The following is a 20507-nucleotide window of genomic DNA, read 5'->3' on the forward strand; positions in this document are numbered from 1 at the left end:
ATGTGAATTTGCCATGCATTTTGATAACCATTCTGGATTCCACACTGAGAACCATGTGTTTGAACTATGTTATACAGTGGGTTTTAATGAATGAATGAATAGATAACCACTAACACTTGAAAGTGACCTTGCTGTTACTCATAAGGCATCATAAGTGGATTATTAGCACTTGTAAGTGCATGATAGAATTACAGTGGAAACCTCTTATAGTGAGCACATCCATCCAGGCTGAACTGTTCACTATAAGTGGCTGATTGTTATTACCATTTTTTTCCTTTATTTCTCTAGCAGATGACCGTCTCAATGACATTTATGTATTTATTACATGAACCTACAGTGTTCATGCTTCTGCACTATTTGCTGAATTTTATTGAATGTTTCAAAATACAGTACAGCTGTTTCAAACACTTTTCAGATTATAAATTCAATTACTGTATAATTCAAATTTGATACAGTATATAAAACACTGTAACTGTACTGTAAAACTCACTAGTCTCTTGAATTTAGCTTTTACTTGTTTTCTTCTGAATCTTTTTCACTTTATTACACATTAGAGGCACACTATGGAAGCACGTAACCGTGGCTGCCTGCTGTCTGCAGCACAGAGCCCAACCCTTCATACCTGTTGGAATGATTACAGAGTCAGAGCCTGGTGCAAGTCAGATTGAGAATTATAAACTTTAACACATCCCACCACCGTAGTCAGTGCTGATTCTGTCCAGCAGTCAACTTTACAAACATAATTTAAAAAAACAAAAAAAAACAAAAAAAAACACTAGGCTTACATAATTATATTCTAATTACAGGGGCATGCTGTAGTCAGCTCCAGTGTTGTTAATTAGGTAGAACAAAGTCCAGTCCAGAGGGGTCCACCATGTCCAAGATTGGTTGCATCTTGGTTGCATATCTTAATAAATCCCTTGACTTTGAAGGGTGTAAGTCAGAGAATACTCTGGGCACCTCCTTATACCAGTCAGCCTTTGCAGGGCTGTCTGAACAAATCCACAATTTAAGAATAGTCTTTCTTGCTCTAAATATGAGAGTTTTTCATTAAGTCATTTCATGCATGAAAAGACCCAAAATGAACATTGAAAGCAAGACTACCTGATTATAATAAGCAAATTACTTAACCATTTACCTTTGTGTAGGAATGATTCTATCCCAAGCTTTTTGATCCATATAAGTGGTTAATCACTTTATTAAAAACAGCATGATAGAAACATAATATGTCATTTTTTCCCCTCATTTTTGTCCCATGATTATTGTGGCAGAATTCCAAAAATATGGCACTACTTACAAGTGAAATCTACAAAAGGCAACCAGTCTGACCGGTAGAAATGTTATGACAAGTAACTAATTAATTTTAAACCATTCAGTGAAAAATGTAAAAGTTGCATTCAAGATTTATCTGACTTGTTTCTCATTGTTCAAAAAACTGTTGCATGTAAAATGTTACCCTTTAACCTACTGGTGGGTTTTATCACATGAAAGCTAAGATTAGACTAAGGTTATTGGTTGATTTGGAGCAGCAGGAGTAAAAACTAAGTTTCCTGAATTCAAACTAAATCCTAATGCCAGGCTTCACCAAATTTTTCAATTGCTTTTTTTGTGCATAATGGAACACATAGTTACAAAACTTAAAAATTCATTTCCACTCAAAAGAAAAAGCTTTCGGTGACAGATATGTTCAGGAGCCAGCTGTTAGCTTTTTGTTTTCTCCTCAGAGCTGAAAGTGAGTAAATACAGGTCCCATTTGGACTCATTAGAAGGCTTTGTGCTGTGCTGGGCATGCCTGGTGGATCCTCTCTTCCGCCTTCACTGCCTCAATTGGCACTTTTAATGAGGACTTCTCTTGTGTGCCTCTCCTCTGGAACGACTCATTTGCTGCTTCGCTCACTCCTTGTCATAAATCTAGACTCAACCAGTGAGGAGATTGTGTTATTGTCTCCATGTGGATCTGCAGGCATGGTGGCTCAGCGTCTGTGTGATGCTGAGTTAAAGAAGGAGTTGTCCACAGTGTGGCCCAACCTCTCTCAGAAGACCATGGACCTGCTGGTGACGCCACACAAACGTAAGCGTTTCACTGCTCACTCTGCCTAAAGTAATTCACTTTGATTTTTCACCTTCTGGCCAAGCTAAAAGTTAAAAATAGCTGTCTACTAAAATCAGTGATCACAGATATTCTTCTAAAAATGGACGAAATTTTAATCATCCTTTATCATGGCATATCATTCTTGTGCACCTGTTTACTGACAAACTAGCATTTGAGAAAACTGTACTCCAGGGAAGAATAGAAAGGATGTTGTATTTCTGTGAAAGTTTAAGAATCTTCACACCTCTCCCACAATCATCTTGCTGTATTAAAAAAGAACTATACATCATCGACACCAGTATGCTGCGTGTGCTGGACACCATCTGGACACCATCTGGACTTGTTTTACCTCCCTCATAACATCAGCGCCATCATTTAGAAATGTTGTGGACACACATATCAGGACTTAGAAGATGTTATGCCACTTTCATCTCAAAAGTTGGGATTTCTAACAACCAACTTATGAGAGGGTGAGAGATGTGAGAGGGTGTGTAGCTCTGTAAAAACTGTCATGCGTCCACACATCGTGGACACTGAGAAATGGCCACCATGTATGTTCCAATGACAAAACGGTGAAATAAAGTAAAATGCTCTAATGACATGTTAACAAATTATTTATGCTCCATATCAAATTGCATAGACTTCTTAGAATTATAAGATTATAATATGTCAGAGGAACATTAAGGCCTTAAAGGGATAGTTCACCCATTTTGAAAAATGTAATATTATTTGCCTCCCCCCCTAGTTGTTATGTAGGACATTAGTGTTAAATAATATCACATTTTTCATGTGGGTGAACTATTCCTTTAATCATTTATTTGCTTAAAACCTGCCTACTTAACCCAGAAAACATCTCCTTATCTGCAGTAAACTGCCATCATGGGCTCATAAATTGTGTGTTCCAATTGATGCAACAACTTTAAGAAGTTAAGTATGTGGACTCAAGTCATAAGGTTTTAAAATGGCTTGTGATAATGGTGCATAATGATGCATTAGGGCTGCTTTTGTGGCACTCTGATTTCTTCATCCAGTTCAGCAGGGTGATATTCAGAATCTGACAAATGACAAGAGAAAAAAAAAAAGTCACATTTTTAATCAAAATCAAAGTGAAATTTTGAACACATGGATGTGTTGACCCCGCACAAAAGTTGCATCAAGGATGCTCAAGTTGTCTACAGCAGCCTCGCCTTCCTCTGCTGCTATGTCAGTGTTCTCTTCTTATGCCAGTAGGGTTTCCCCCATCATTTAGGAGCTGCCCTTGGCGCTGCCAGAGCACAGCAATTCACTTCTTTTTTTAAGGGTCCAGTTTTCAGAGCCAGCAGCATTCCCTGCTGCTGTGACATGTTTCCATTCAACACATTTTCTCCAACAAGCACTTCTCACACTGTGAAATTTCTCCTTCAAGTCACAAGGAGAATGGAAGCAGACTTATCATACTTATAACAGTATTTATAGAGGGCATTTCATTCACCGTTATGGCTAATTGTGGGAGGTAACTCAAGCTGATTGGGATTCATAAAAGGAAAGCATATACGTCTGGACAGACAGGTGGGAAAAACAGTGAATAAAAAACAGGACATACTCTCACCCCCAGTTCATAGATTCCTAGCCAAACTGCCGTAAAATCATTAGCATGACTAACTTTGTAATGTTAAATTGCATAGAGAAACACTGTGGCAATGCTGTTGTGTTGGCTGTATCTTGCAGACACCCATGGGTCATGTGTGTCTTGTGGAAGCATGTGCCATCTGCTGCTCAGAAATGTTAGGAGTATTTATTTTTACTGATTGAAACTGACTCGTGACATGTGATTAACAGATGCAGTTTGTCAAGGTAATTCAAAATCTTTAATTTTTTGCTTTTAATAAAATCAGTGTGTTAACAAAGTCTTGTAGATTAGAGAGCAGACTTAAACACTGCATCAATTTGAAAAAATAAAGAAACAAACAACCCCCAACATTTAATCCTATTTATATCTTGTACATTTTCAATAAATTTGCAGAAATACAGACACATTGAAGCTGATGTTTGTTTGCCTGTATGTATTTGTATATGCTTATATATGCATGTATATGTTCGTGTGTTATAGTGCAGTTGCTAGCTTTGCCTTTGCTGCCACCTTCTGGTAGGAAATGTGCACCACCAAACTATACAAAGGCATTTCCAGGCAATCCTGTTATGATGCATCTTTTGTTTACCTCAAAAATCTATTTTAATTACTTAGTATAAATTAATAAAACCATTAACTGTAGGGAGTTGCTTTGTTGAAGCTGAAGCACCACAGAGACAAACAGAAAATAGAAATGAACAGGGGGTGGGGGGTGGGGGTGAATGAGTCAGCAGAATAACTTCCCGTTTTCTCCTCTTCTCTCCTCTCCTCTCCTCAGCCAATGAGCTGACAGTAGGGAAGGTTTATGCCGCCCTGATGATCTTCGACTACTACAAGCAGAACCGAGCCAGGAGGCTCCAGCAACAGCAGCAACAGAGTGCTGCAGGTTCCCAGGTATAATACACACACTGTAGATGCATGCACTCTGCCCACACACACTCCCACTCACGCTCACTGACATACACTCACAAACGTGCACGGAAGCAAGCACAAATGAATGCGGTAGTACAAACCTGCATGCACATGCCCTCACACACTGATGCCTGCTCGTATGGAAACACACTGGATGGATGCATGCATACACAACCTGCAGGGATGGAAGGATGCATTTTCATCTTTACAAACTCTATCAGCCTCCTTCACAAGCAGCAACCACCCCAACCCTTTTTACAATCCAAAAAAAACAAAACAGCTCTCAGGCCGTGGGCTAAAATCTGTTGCCTAGAGATTGAATTTTGTCTTAACTTTCTAGTGTCAACTTACAGTAAGGTTAAATTTAACAGTTTGATAGTGCTTAATCTGAATCTTGCTGTTCACATGCACCCTTATTGTACATTAACTTTATTTTAAACAACCATATTCATCCCATTTTTGGCCAGTTTTGGTTGAAAAACATTGTCTTGATCATCAGTGTTGTGCCAAGACATTTGGGGGTCCTCGGTAATTTGGGGCCCCTGTTATCTTACTATCAGTGTAGGTCCAAAAGATGAGATTTTTACTTATTTATTTATTTTTACTTAATTTGTTTTATTTATTGATTTATATTTTTATTTGTTTAATGTTTTTGTTAATTTATGGTACTTTTTCTTTATATCGTCTGTCTTTGTAATTAATTTAAAGTATTTTTAATAATATAAATGCAGTTTTTTGCTAATTTTCACATTTTTTCTTGTAATTTATTCTTATATTTTCTAAATCTCATGCCATTTCTTCATTACTTTTTACTAATTTCTTGTTAATTTTCCTGTCCTTTTATTCTAGTTTGCTCATCACCATTTTTCCTATGTTTTTTAGAGAAATCAGTTAAATTTCCTCAGTTTTCAAAGGGAAATGTAAACACTAGATCACTTTGTTGTTTTTGTTTTTGTTTTTTGTTTGTTTTTTTGCTGTAATTGTTATGGTTTTGATGTTTTTATTTGTGACTGCATTAATGTTTCATGCCATTATCAAATAAAGATTTTTGAAAATGACAAATGGATGTTTTCGTGGGTGATGCCATCGTGATTCCTCGCCTTGTTGTAACGGGTGATAACTACAGCACACACCGGCGGTAATTAGCTCCCTCAGTCACTTTAGTAAAGTTAATGAAACAGCACAAGAGAATGATCAATTTAAAACCTTTATTTCTGTTTATGTCTGTTATGTGAATGTGAACAGGCAAAATATTCATTAACATCACAAACTCTTCATAGCTGCCACTGAAAAGTGCATGTTACAGGTTTTGACCCACAGCCAATCTATACAGCAATTGGTTACCAGCAAAAGTCCTGTGGCCTGTGGAGTCAGGCAGTTACCAGCCGCAGCTAGAGATTTAGCAGCATTTGGCTGGTGGCTGGTAGTAATTTGCCATCTTGCACACCATGCACAGATGCATGTGTATGTCCCTACACACTCGCACACACATACAAACACACAGATACACACACATACATATAAGCATGAGTGTGAGAAATTGAATATTCTGGCCCACGTCTCCACATGTTCGGTGGCCGCTGAGCCGCCGCTGTCAGACCGGGGTCCAACAATATTCTGCCTGCTGCCTCTGAATGTCTTCAGCATGTTGCCATCCGTCTCTCCTCCACAGAGCAAGGTCGGGGCTCTGTTTAAGCCATTGCTGCCTCTGACTCACATGCAGGAGAAAGACTTGGACAGTGTGGAACCTCCCAGCATTCTCCAACCCCAGCCCAAGTCCCATGCTAAGTCTCACCCCCAGACCAGACCCAGCTCCAACTCTCTCAACAATGGGGGCACTCTGTAAGTTCAGTGCATCAAGACTTCAAATCAAGGCCACATTTACTACATCAATAATGAAAACGGAGATTTGGCTTGCAACTCACTTTAGGTCACCTGAAAACTTAAAGGTTAGTTTAACAGCATCAAGGTCAGTTTTACTGCATTAAACCTCATAATTAAGCCACATAGGGGTGAATCGAGGTCAACTGGACTGTAGATTCTCGAAGACAGTTCACTTCTCCTCCAAGACGCTTCTTCAGTTCTGACAGACTGGGAAGGTTCTAGGTATTTAACCTGTGTAACTTAAGAATGGAAGAAAACGCAATCATCATTTATTTTGCACAAATATGTCAGCACTCAAATGTGCTTAAGAGTGTTCATGAGTGTGTGTAGATTCTGTTCTTACAAGAGAACAAATCCCAAATAAGAAAATGCTGGTGAATGCCAGAATCTTCTTGAAAACTGTGTAAGTGGGTTTTAAGAGCAAATTTAAACGGTTGGTGAATGAGGCCCAATGACCATTATAACCACCGATTTCACTCTCACCCCTGTTATCCCACTACATTGTAGACTGTTCAGTATCAAATTCAGTTCAATTCAGTATTAAAGCAGCAGCACCAAAATTTGCCTTTATAGGGGTCCATTTGGGGGTTTGGATGGTGAAAATGTTTGATAATCCCTGACCTATCAGATGTAAATTTTTCCAATTACTCCAACGGTGTGTGGTGGCTTCTGTAACACTCAGGCCGAGTCATGAGCACAACATAAAGGCATCAGCTTCCTGGGTGACGGAGAAGCCTAAGGAAGGACCTCGCGCCAAGACTAAGCGAGTCTTGTCCAGGGGCCCGTCAGAGGACATGCCAGACACTGCTTTTGTTCAGGTACTGAACCGTCTCCTACCACAGCTGGAACATAACTCCCATGTTAGGATTCATATTGTTGAACTGCTGTTAAAGAACTATGCTCATTGACACAGGGCAGACAGTAATTATTATTAACCATTATTACAAATTTTTTTTAGATACAGTGGTGTATTACTGCTGTTTAATAGAACATAGTTCAGTGCTTTGGAGTGATTTTAGAACAGCTTTTAGGCAACAACTGCAGTGCACAGCATAATGCTCTTGCTTAAGTTGATTAGATGCTTGGGAGGAGCAGCTCTATAAGAGCCAGGCTGTGGGTGTTTGTTCAGGCATAGTTTCCTTTTTTGTTTTGTGTACTGCTCACAGTACGTACTGTTGAGGCTGCCCTGCACAAGGGAAATACAGTGAAAACCCTCTAATACAGTGAGTAGCTCGCTAACGCTCTAACTGTAGTAGCTGACTCAAATGAAATGATGTCCACATCACTAATCCGACTTTTACATATATCATTTAATATTCTTTTACATAAATCATTTAATATTTTTTTGTAATAGTTTTAGTAAGTTAGTTTTTGCTAGTTTTCATTTTTTTTTTTAGAATTGTTGTTATCATTATGTATTTTTATTTTGGCTAATGTTCTGGTAACTATTGTGCTTTTTTTTTTTTGCTAATGTTTTTTTTTTTTTTTGCAAATTTGCTTATCGCCTTTACCCCCGTGTTTCTGGTGGAAATCAAGTAAATTTGCTCAGGTTTAAAGGGTTAAACATTTTATTCAGTTATTCTCTCAGTTATAACAATTCTGTGGTACAACTGTACTTGGTAATAACTGAATACTTCCATGGTGATGATATTTGTTTAAGTTTCTATAGTCACTATAGAGTGTGTGTGTGTGTGTGTGTGGGTGTGTGTGTGTTCAGGAGGCAGTGGAGATGAGGGAGATGGAAACCAATGCCAGCAGCATGGCAGTGCCTGGCTCCGGTCTAGAGAACCAGGGCAGGGCGGCTTCCATGCCTCGACTCAACGCTGAGCTGCAGGTAGCCCTGCTCTCCATGCCTAACTGTCCAATTGTTCATCAGTTTTTACAGCATATCAAAAATGTTCTGTTCAATGCTGCACTACAGAACCGTCTTCAGTAAATTTACATATCATGTTGAGACTTCTTATTTCTTTTTTCATCATAACCCATCTTGTTTGATGAGATGACCACTTGTTTGGAAACAAATGGTGAATTATCGCAGATTACCACCTGTATTCTGCACTTGACCTATTTGTGTTATCCTCTAGACACAAAACTTTTTTGGCTCCAGCCCTCATCAATGTGTACCAATTAATCCTAATCCAAGGCTGTCACTCCATGAGTGCTACTCTCTATTTAAATAAGTATGTTTTGTGTAAAAACTGTATGTGACTTCAGTTTCAGGTCTCAGTTTTACCTAATGTTACTTAAGCAAGAACTACCATAAGATGTGTTTCACACAGCATGCCAACATGTTAGGGAGTTATGCTCCTTTGAACATGATCTGTGACTTAGGCAGATGTGTTTTTCTACACTGACCTGACTATTGTGTATTACTAAAGACAGGCATTAATCAGTTTGCTGTAATTGTACTAGGATGAGAAAACCAAAATGACCGCCGTCAGAGTTGGTGTTTGGTTTTTTGTATCAGGCCTGGTAGAATGCCTTTGTTTTTGAGAGGCAGAGAAGAGCAGGCTTCGTTCCCCCACTTTTCATGCTCTTCGAGCTGAAAAACTCCAAATGAATCCTTCACTAGGTCCCTAGAAATATAATAAGCTCCTCATTTCCTGAGTAATGTTTATGTTGATCGATTGGTGGATTTAAAGTGCATTCCTTTCACAGCCCAATTGGAAGAGCTGTTGTTGATCCTACTCTTAGTGCAGTGAAGAAGTCCACAGTAATCTGATTAGACCCTGGCAAGCTGCCAGCTATTTGTCCCGCATCATTTTTCTCCTGCTGCCAACTAAAACGATGATAGTGGCTCAAAATGGCTGCAGGCCCAAGATTCACTGAGAAGGGAAAAGGGTAATTGGGTTACTATAGAGGGGAGAGAATTTAAAGGGGGGGATTAATAATGGATGGGTGGATCAGTGGTGGGGGGGGGGTTGCCTTGTTGTTGCTGCTGTCTGATTTTTCTCACCTTTTGGAACAGGGGGCAGGAAATCCTTTAGCCAATACAATTAGTGCTGGCCTTTTGGAAATTGTGTACTGGTCCTGGACCATGATGGGATCCATACCGGGCAGTCTGAACTCACAGGCCCCAGCTTAAGTAGTTTATTTTTCACTCTTGGCAGATCGCTTTTCCATTGCTTAACTTCAGCTCAGGTTTGCCAGGATCAGGAGCTGATATCTCTCAAGTCCTGCTCTTGTCAAGATCCTCCTTTGTGCAGCGGCGACATGGGAACCCTCAATCGGCACTGGACACTAAAACCAGCCCCTGGCCCCCTGTTCCGGTCACAATGAGCCCCCACAGAACGTTAAGCCCACTCTCGATCCTTTTAACCTGGCTGATATGGGGCATTAGATGCTGATTGTGCGGTTTCATCACCTTTTAATATGTGCTGAACCCTTTTTTGCGGAGCTTTTGTCTTCCTGGCCCTTCCCCAGATCACGAACTTGGCAGGCGAGAACAGAAGAAATCAAGACAGATATGTTCTACGAGATACAGTATGTCCGAATGTCACAGAGACAGAGAACGGGATGTGCTGAAAGAAACAAAGAGATTGCCAGGCACAAATAGACATACAATCAGGGGAATTTCTCTCTTGCATGTTGTAGTGGGTCATTCTGTCTTATTGCCAGGTGCTAAAAGGTGTACCACAGATCCCACAACAGGAGTCAATCAACGATCATTGCTAATGCCGTAGCTGAAACAGATTCCCCTTCCCAGAGGTTTGAATGAATAGTGGCAGAAAGCAGCCGATGGACAGGATGATGCTTCATTTGTGACTTGCTTATCATCAAACTCCTACAAATCCCACTGACTCTGTTCTCTGGCCCTTTCTCTTCTTTTTTTGCACATGCCACTGCTGCTCAATACCACCTCTCCCCTTCTTTCTCTCCCTTCTGTCTCCCTCCTTTCTTCCTGCCTTCCCTCTTTCTTTCCTTCTATATCTCTGGCCCATATGCTGCTCCCCTCTGACAGCGGAGCCATTCACGCCACTCTCCAGGGACCCAGCTGGCTGTATGTACCTGTTGACACATCACACACTGATGATTACATGCTTGTGGTTTGACATTGTACTGTTACACACCCCGTCCCGATTGCTGAACTCTACTTAGGCGCACAGAGGGTTTGAATGTAATCACACAGTTATTGTCGTTTCAGGTACAATGTTGTTTTGTGCAGCTTTGCACACCAAGCCCTAAATACTCAACAGGCAAAAATCCAAGCATCCAAAATATTTAGCAAGACAAAAATAGATCTACAGTGAAGCATTTTACCAAACTTTGGTCAGAATTGATCCATATGACAAATACAGATGGAAATGTCCAGGATCCAGGTTAAAAATTGCCAAAATTATGCCTTAAGTGGATAGTTCACCCATTTTGAAAAATGTCATGTCAGTTTCACTTCCCCTCCAGCTGTTCTGTAGGACAGTAGTGGTGCTATCTTGCTCTCATTGTACTGAGTGCTGGATACTGGCTGGATGCTCCACATGCTAACTGTTAGCCTCCTGCCACTGAGGTGGACTTCCCCCCAGCTAACATGCTGACATTTGACTAACATTTGGAGCATCCAGCCAGTATCCAACACTCAGCAACAATAACATGAAGATAATGCCACTGTGTAATATTAAATAATGTTAAATTTCGAAATAGGTGAAGTATCCCTTTAACCTCACTGAGCTCTAAATGTAATCTTGCCGTTTTCATTATTTTAATTCAGAGCAAAGATCTAATAAGATATCTCACTGTGTAAATTCTAATATCTTGTCAGTCAGCAGTCCCGTCACTTTGTCCTCAGAACAGTAGTGGACATCAGCAGGTTTTGAAGTTTTGGTGAGACATGATATTTGATGCAAAGTTTATGAACCGACAGCTCTGCTGCTGATGGGACACCTGTTCTTTTATCTCTTTATAGGAAAGGGAATAACACATGGATATTAAGTGGGAGCTGTGGGTTTAACTTGGCCAGGTGTTCCCACTGCTGCAGTGCTCATGAATAGCCGACAATAGCTTTTTATGCCCTTTGTTGTTATATGTGGCTCCATAGTCCATAGTCATTAGAAAAGCACAGTTGTCTGTTTGCTTCAGTGGGGTTGTATGGCTGGGTATTATTAGAAATACCTGTTCAGATACTCAGATTTCATATCTGGTTCAACAACAATTTTAATATCTTTTTCTTTTGTCAGTATCTTTATTCAGGGGGAGAGAGCACACATTGTTGTTCAATAGGGTGATTAAAAATTTCTCTTTAACATGTGCATTGTGTGTATGAGTAAACAGAATTAGACATTGCTTTACTGATGTCTGTAAACAAGGCAGTAATTTAATTTCCAATCATAAAACCCAACCATTTCATTAACCATGAATACCTTTTTTGATGCATGGAAATTAGTTTGAATATCCAGACACCCAAATAAAATATTACCATTTTTTCTGATACCCTTGTACAACTCGTGGTTGAGTTACTTTGGGTGTGGAATTGTTTGATGGAGTCCGGATTGTAAGAGTCTTAGCGAACCGCTCTCTTCTCACAGTCTGTCCCTGATGCCAGCCCTATGAAGCGCTCAGCTTCCACTGTGGCTCCTCAGCGCCCCCAGGAGGTCAGCCTGAGAGACTACACCCTGGAGAAACCCAGCCAGGACAGACCGCACCACCACCACCACCACCATCGCTGCCACCACCGCAGAGACCGAGACCGAGACAGAGACCGAGACCGAGAAAAGAAGCAGAGATCCTTGGATAGATCCCTGGGTGGACAACCTTCCAGCACTGCTGGTTAGTCTGAACAATTGCTTGTTTGTTTGTTTGTTTTTTGATAATCCTCTGGTCATTCTCTTGTGATTTGCTTGTAATATTTCATTTATTTCTTAGTTTTTCATACCTATCATTTTCATACCATTTCCTGCCAATTTCCTCACAGCCTTTTTCTCATGTTTTTGAGAGAAATCAAGTGAATTTGCTCAAGTTTCAAATGGTTAACAATCCCTTGACCCTTAACCCTAAAAGTGTTAAACAATACATAAACATGGTAGTGATTCAATCCTCTGACAGGTTGCTCTTCAGGTTGGATTGTTTACGGTAATGGGTGTGCAGACACGGCAGTTGTTTGCACCCGTAGCTTCATTCCCAGTTAAGATCCAGGGTAACTACTTTTTCAGCCTTGCCTCTGTGGAAGATGAATGTGGTGTTGTAGCATGCCAGGCCTGGTGTAAATGTTAAAGCCCTTGAGAACCCACCCCCCTACAGGGTTTCATCTGTGATAGAGATCAGCATTGGTCTCAGTGGGTCTGGGTGTGAGACTGCAGCCCCATGCAGCTGCTCTTTATTACTCAGATAAAAGAGACTGACAGACATGAACAGCCAATGACCCGTTAATTTATGGACAACCTCTCGACAGGGCAAGGCTGTGGAGAAAAAAAATGTCAGTCAGAGATTACAAAAAAGCCTCTTTGGTCTCTACAGTCTTTCTGAGGGCTGAGGAATCCTCTCTTCTCACTGTGGGGATCCCAAAGCCCCTTGTAGTCACATAGCTGTCACCATGTTGAAACTGTGGTCTGACTGATAAGGTTTTTTCAAAACTAATGCTAGCAAGCAGTATTTTTGAACTGTTCACTAATGTATAGAGCTGTCTATTTAATATGTTTAAAGGGATCGGTCACTCATATTGAACGATGTGATATAATTGCCCCCCCCCCCAGCTGTTCTGTAAGACAGTAGTGGTGCTGTCTTCCTCTCATTGTTACTGAGTGCTGGATACTGGCTGGATGCTCCACATGCTAACTGTTAGCCTCCTGCCAATGAGGTGGACTTCCTCTCAATGAGAGGAGGATAACACCACTACTGTCCTACACAACAGCTAGGGGGGTGAAATAACATTTCAGTTCAGTTCAATTGAATTTTATTTGTATAGCGTCAAATCATAAAAAAAAAAAAAAAAAAAAAAAAAAGTAATCTTAAGGTGCTTTATAGAAACCCAACAGATGCTGGCCAAATCCATGAACCAAAGAGAGAGAGAGAGAGAGAGAGAGGAGCACATTGCAGGTGGTAACAGTAGTAATCATAATAACACTAACTGCAATAATAATACTGCCTCTGATAATAGTAATAGTAGTGGTATCACATCACACATCACATTTTTCAAAATGGGTGAATTGTCCCTTTAACCTATTCTAATTACTGAGAATTGTCATCAGCTGTGTAAAGTCACTATTTAGCATATCCAACATTAAAGGCAGAGTCACCAGACCTTTTCCTTTACAGGTGGCCCAGGAGAGCCGGCGTCTGACCCTGCCGCCTCCAGAGAGCGCGAGCACGACCGCGGACGCTCCCACGAGAGGAAGCACCACCACTCATCGGTGGACAAGCAGCGGTACTACTCCTGTGACCGCTACTGCAGTCGGGAACACTGCCACACCAAATCTGCCACCGCCAGCTGTGCCACCTCCCCCAGTGAGGTGCAGGACACCAGCTTCAACAAGCAGGTGGGAGTCAGGCAGCCCACATGGAGGGCCAGGGAAGACTGCAGCTAGACCAGGGCTCCAGCAATATGGATTGTTGTCGGCCTATGCCTGCATTTTTGAATCTGCTTATTGCTGATCTATATGGTATCTATTAATGAAACGTTCAGTAGAATAGAATTTTATTCTGTCAGAGTGGAAAAGCCTGTGAAACAGCATGTAGACCATTACAGGACACACACATACAGGATACTGCTATTACCACTGCTAAAAATAATGTAAGCAATAAGATTAAGATGTAATGGAATATCATAATGTTTTGACCATAATGTCTCTTTAGAATCAATTCTGGTTAAGATCTTCCATAAGCAGTGTTGTACTGATCAGCCCTAACATCAGACTGCATATCCATCATATGGACCAGTTATGATTTTTAATAAAAGGCCAGTATCAGGAGGTATTGTCTAACCTCAGTGCAGACAGTGGAATGCGGTGCAGTCAGATAGGCATAAGAGTGTTTAGGACAGAGACAGATATATGAGGGCTGCTGAAGCACCTCGAGTGATCTCTCTGCATGCTCTAACAGCTCAGCTCTCTGTCTGCCTTTGGTGCAAGCACTCATGGCCTTTCACTTCTCTTTCCACTTTCTCTTTTTCTTCATCATTTCCCCATTTCCTCTGTCTGTCCTTTCCTTTCCATTAGCGGCTGTTATTTCCCTGTCTGTCTTTGTCCATGTCCTTTCATCTTTCCTTTCATTACATATCACATTTGGGTGTCTTTCCTTTTCTTTACCTTTCCTTTCCTTCCCTTTCCTCTCCTTTCCTTTCCTTGCCTTTCCTTTCCTCTCCTTTCCTTTCCTTTCCTTGCCTTGCCTTGCCGTGCCTTGCCATGCCTTTCCCTCTTTTCCCTCTGGGGGCCCTGTCCCTGTATCGTTCCCTTTCCTTTCTCTTCTCTTGCACATTTTCCTCATCGTTCTATCGTTTCAAATTGCTTGTCCAATTTTCATCTAGGGCAGTGGTTGGGTTAAAGGCAGCCCGGTGGCGTTGAGCTCCAATTCTAGCACGCCGAGCCGCGGACGCCGGCAGCTCCCGCAGACCCCCCTCACCCCCCGACCCGGGGTGGCCTACAAGACTGCCAACTCCTCCCCTGTGCACTTTGTGTCCGGCCAGGCATCTCTGAGTCCTGGCAGGCTGAGCCGCGGCCTGTCGGAGCACAACGCCCTCCGGCACAGCGGCTCCCGCCACTTCCCCTGCCCCGTCACTCGCATCAGCTCTGAGCCCTTCCTGGGTCAGGGCCACAGCGAGGCCCTGGGTGGCCCTTACGGCAGCCCGTATGGCAGCCTGCGGGACCAGCTGGACGTCTTCCAGGATGCGGCGTCGCTCTCGCCCAGCCCTCGTTCCAGACGCTCCCCTTGGACCGCACTGCCCCGCACGGCGGGGCCCCTGCCTCCCTCTCCACAGCAGAACCTTGGGGTGCCCAATGGGTACCACTTCAGCTTCGGGGGCAGCGCCAGCCCAGGATCTGGCACCAGGCCACCCAGGTATTACCAGGAGGCAGAGGAGGACGAATGGTGCTAGCATGGCTTTAAACTGATCTTTTTAATGCATTTTTGAGGAATTGTGATGAGTTTTATCATCTTCTTTGAAGGCTTTAGTTTACATTTGTCACTGTGTGTGTGTGTGTGTGTGTGTGTGTGTGTGTGTGTGTGTGTAATGCTGTGTTATAATCCTAACTCAGACAGACGAAGGGCAGGGGGAACATGTAAAGGGGAGAAAATTTGAAGGGCATGATATTTGAATGTGAGCAAAAAAGTCTCATCTATATGTTGGGCCTGTAAATTTGAAAGTAAGTAATTCCAGAAAATGTTTTTGCCAATATCACATGTCTTATTGTAGCCACCATGACTTGCAGTGATGTCAGTGTTTTGTTGGCACTCCCACAATAGTAACTACCAATCTATACAAATGACCAGAAACAAGCCACTGTCTCATCTGACCTGAGAAGAAAAGGGAAGCTTTTTAAGAGACTAAAGGCCTTGGAGGATGTGAGCCTCCATCTTTGGCAGAGTTTGGCCACTACATCTTTACATCCCCTATTCGATTGACCTTTTAAGTCATACAAAAATACCAGTGAGTCGTGGAATTTCGCTTCAGGGTCGGTGAACTATCCAGATGTCCTTCATCTACAAGAGAAAGTGCATCATATTGACAATGAAAACAATGAATTCAGTGAAGGAACAAATGTTCCTGATTACCAAGTAGGTAAGATAATGTTACATTTATAAGTAGTTGCCACCATGTCACATCTTTAACTGTGGAAAAACTGTGAAATGCCACTTCCTCTAGGCAGGTTAATCATCACGTGGTCCGTAATAGGTGTTAATTAATAAAATAGCTTCTCCTGCTAAATTTGAGAATCATTTCGGTAGTCGCTGTGGTGATGTCACTGCAAGTCGGCGATACAGTCAAGACAAAAAGTGGTTCAGTAGTCCAGTGATAATAATTTTGATCATAATAAATGATTAGGGAAACCTCACAGATAATATTGACACTGTACAAACAACTGTGTTCTAGTTTTGTTTAGGACTCTACCATTCCATGATGTTGCCTAATCCTTTAATTACATTCCCTTTCTCTCAGTCGATCAGGCAGACGCCAAGTCTGTTGACCGTTTCTTGCAAACTCCACAACTGCGGTACGTGAGAGCAGCAAAGCACGGTCGTTGAAACATGACCGACTGACTGATTTGTTTTCTATGAAGTTTACTTGTAGATGTTACCTTTACATTGTGTGCATTTTTTTGTAAAAGAAACTAAAAAGTGTGTTTAATGTAAACTGTTTAGGGTTTGCCATCGTTTCAGGTCCAATGTTTCTTACTGACTCCTTTGCGACGTTTTAAGACAAAGTGCCTATCCTTTTAGATATACTGTAGAAAAAGATGCAATGTCAACTTTTTTAACGCATCGACACTTGAGTAGTTGTTTGGTTCATTCTGTAGCTCTGCAGGAAAACATGATGTACAGAAAGCCTTATCTGCAAGCAGAGAAACGACACCTACGCTTCAAACAGGAATGGAAAAATGACCTTATGATAGTCGATATTTTTCTTGTTTTTGTCTTTGATAAATCATGAAATCATGTGTGGGTGAGGGGGTGGGGGCAAGACTGAACCTTGCGCAGAAGCATATGTGATCATTTAACAGCTATGAGAATTGCATTAATAGTATATCAGTCCAGTTACATTAATACCAGTAACACAAGTGCATGTTTAGATGGTAGACCTGGTCAGCAACCTGCAATGTTGACCTTGTAGAGTCCGTTTCTCTCTCTCTCTCTCTTTTTTTCTGGTGAGAATATCACTGCTGTGTGAGCCTTGCAAGCTCCTGTATTGCCTTCTACATCATTGTTGAGACTGCAGAGTGTGTGTCGCTCAACAGGAATCTGATGGGTTGGGGCGGGGGGGATAAAACAGTGTGCACTTTCTGATTTAGGACCCAGAATAGCAGCGGTAGATCCAGTCAGACTCTTAATGCGTTTTTGAGTTAGGCCGGGCCCCTTTTTGTGTGTGTGTATGTCTGTATGGGTGTGTGTGTGTGTGCATGGTGAAGGTGGTTTGGAAGGTTGGTTGGTAAAGGAAAAATCCTTCCTAAACACTTCTTTAAGGATCATACCAGTGATTTTGAGTGTTTGGACCATTTCCTGCAGTTATCTCGCATTTTAGATGTCAACAAACCATTTTGCAAATCATGCAGGGGTTGTAAAGATTTCACAACTTAGAATGAAAATTTTCAAACTTGTATTTTTAGTTGAAACATGCACCTCATAATGTTCTGCTTCTGTGGCTAACAAAGTCGTCACTATTCATAAACCACAGAGCTGATAATTGGCTGTGGGAGGCATAAGCATAACGTGTAAATGTTTCCGTGAGGACTATTTTCCCTGGCGGAGGGAGCGTTTCACTCCGCCCAATTTCAAGTCATCAAACCTCAGCAGTGCTGCTGCTTTTAGGAAAACTCATGTGGACGACTTCATTATGGTGATGGAATACTGGTGTGAAGAAAGAAAGAAAGTCTCTGAGAGTTCATTTTCATATCACAGTGGAATGAATGAAAACCAAACGCTGGATAAAAGAGAGGAAAAAATGATATCAGAGTTCTAAAATATGATTGCTTGCTTTGGGAAAAGATCAGCAAGCAACGTGAAGGTGAATGTGCAAAATCACTCGTGTGGTCCTGTAACACTCCAGCTGTTGGTGATGTACCCTGCATTCCTTGGCTGATTGCATTTGTCTTTCTGGCCATACATAGTCACAGCTACGACAACATTCATTTTTTCCACATCTCAAACATCAGCGGTGAATGTCAGGTTTTGGTGTCAGGCCCTCACAATAAAAGAGTTGCACTGTACAGCTGCCATTCTGCGCCAGCATTCAACAATCAAAGAGAAACCTATCATAGAAGAGGCAGAAATACCATTATCTCCATCCACAGTAGTCTCAGTAGACCAGAATGCAATGCAGCCACAAGGCATTTTGAGAAATTCAAAAAGACATTAACCCAAAGCTGAATGGTTCCACTTTGAACATGGTGATGAAGCCCCACGCCAAGTCCACACTATGAAGTGGGTGCTCTAAAAAGTAAGGGAATGCACTGAACATCGCAGAATGAGACCCAGCAATGATAAATTACCCGAGGAGTGACTTTTCCTTTAAGTGACCTCATTGGCCAACCCTGCCCTGACCTCTGCTTCCATTTTGGAGGAGGAATTTTTCCAGCTGTTAGATTCATAGAAAAATATCTCCACATCTTTCTAATCATTGATAGAGCTACGGAGGAGTGTTGCTGCCTGGTACTGCACTGTACAGTGGCTATGTAGAGTGATCTCTACATGAATAATACATGTTATATGCAGTTTGCTTGATATACAAGACTGGCATCAGCGTCAGAGTGTCATTAGTGACAGGCTAGTCTGTAGCTGTTTGCTTCCATTATGGCAACGTGAGAGAAAGAAACCTTTGCAGCAGCTGAAACTCAGACCCTTTTGATTTTGGTGAGGGAGCGGCAGCCTGGTTCACTCATAGCAACACACTCCACAGGGGCCCGTCCGCTTCCAGACACACAGCGACGTCATTGAAAGAGAGTAGGGCTATGCAACAAGACAACACTGAAAAACATTTCTCCATCCATTCTGTAGCTTTACATGCTGGTCTCTTCAGATTCAGGCTTCAGCATGATTGTGACCAAATGTTTTATAAAAAAAAATGCTATGAAAAAAAATGCATACAAAAACATATCTTAAAAAAAATGCATAAAGGCACAGTGTGTAAACAAGAAATGAATAGAATATTTAGAAACACAGCAATGTTATATATTTGCATGCATAACATTTACCCACTTTCAACAATGTCAAAAGCAAAAAAGAAAAAAGAAAAAAAAAACGTGGCTCAAAATGGGACTAGGTGTTTTTCTACCTGTATCCTGTGAGGTCCCCACTAAAGGGGCCTGTGTTCACGAGTCATCAGGTGATGACTGCAGTTTTGTTATTGACAGGAACACATTCTTCAGCAGATACGCTCATTGAATTTCCTTTGAAATTTTTGTCACGGTGGCTCCGAGCAGCCACTCAGTAGCTGTACCTGTGTGCAGCTCCGCGGCCGCTGTGTTAAGAGGAAACGTCCCCGTGCCCCAGTCTGGACCAGCCGGCCGCCAACATTCAACTGATCCAATCTCTTTATTTCTGCATACCAATGGCAGTGTAGATGTGGCTTTTTCTTGAAAAAATAAAAAAATGTTTGCATGTTCTAACAATGTTATGTGCATGTAGAAAACTTAGTACTTTTTGATACCATGTGCTATTTTGTTGTTGATTTTTAATGATATTTGATATAAACTGTGGGGTTTGTTGAAAAGACAAATTTATACAAAAAATAAATAAATAAACCAGTATTGAACATTGTTGATAGTTCCACCCGTGCAGCAGAGCTGGAACATTCCTTTGTTTGGGTCTTGGGAGTCAGTGAATTGTTTGTTTGCCTGATTTATGTTTATTGGCCAGACTTTGAATTCTGCAGTTGTTTCTACATTAAACATTTTGTATGAAGCAAAGTTCCTTGAAATAAAAAAGAATGAAATGAAACTCTGTGTCCTCTGTGTCTTGCCTTTCAGGGCACAATGACCTGTTCAATTTGTTGCCTTTTTTTCCTATCTAGTCCACCAGAGTCAGCTGTGCAGTCTCTGCCGAGCAAAATTGCCCTTATTCCTTGTCTCAGATATTTAATAATTGCAATTCTGGCGCATGAAGATGAGCCAAAATTGTTGTGTTGTAAAGTGTAAATTATCATCTGATAGATAGATAGATAGATAAGAATAAGAATCAGAATCAGATATGCTTTATTGATCCCAGAGGGTAAGTTAGGTAAGATATAGGGATAATATACACATAGATATGGATAGAGCTACACTTACAGATAGACATAAGTATGTAAAAAAAAAAAAAAAAATCGTATTGGTCCGCAGGCTGCCGGTGGGCGGGGCCAGGGCGCACCAGGTGAATCTGATTTGTACAACCTGC

The 20507-nt window shown here is 41.4% G+C and overlaps 1 protein-coding gene across 1 annotated transcript in view; it reads left to right on the forward strand.

The window, feature by feature from the left end:
- cacna1ba (calcium channel, voltage-dependent, N type, alpha 1B subunit, a) overlaps positions 1–17364 on the forward strand; it is a 150698-nt gene extending 133334 nt beyond the window's left edge. Inside the window, exons 42-50 of the mRNA XM_030059364.1 lie at positions 1964–2071; positions 4480–4595; positions 6286–6455; positions 7180–7315; positions 8215–8331; positions 10459–10497; positions 12017–12257; positions 13743–13963; positions 14950–17364. Coding sequence (XP_029915224.1) covers positions 1964–2071; positions 4480–4595; positions 6286–6455; positions 7180–7315; positions 8215–8331; positions 10459–10497; positions 12017–12257; positions 13743–13963; positions 14950–15516 — 1715 coding nt within the window. The 3' untranslated portion in view covers positions 15517–17364. The remainder of the gene's footprint in view (positions 1–1963; positions 2072–4479; positions 4596–6285; positions 6456–7179; positions 7316–8214; positions 8332–10458; positions 10498–12016; positions 12258–13742; positions 13964–14949) is intronic.
- Positions 17365–20507: the final 3143 nt, after the last annotated feature.

This window comes from Myripristis murdjan, chromosome 9, assembly GCF_902150065.1.
Source record: "Myripristis murdjan chromosome 9, fMyrMur1.1, whole genome shotgun sequence".
NCBI classification, from domain to species: domain Eukaryota; kingdom Metazoa; phylum Chordata; class Actinopteri; order Holocentriformes; family Holocentridae; genus Myripristis; species Myripristis murdjan.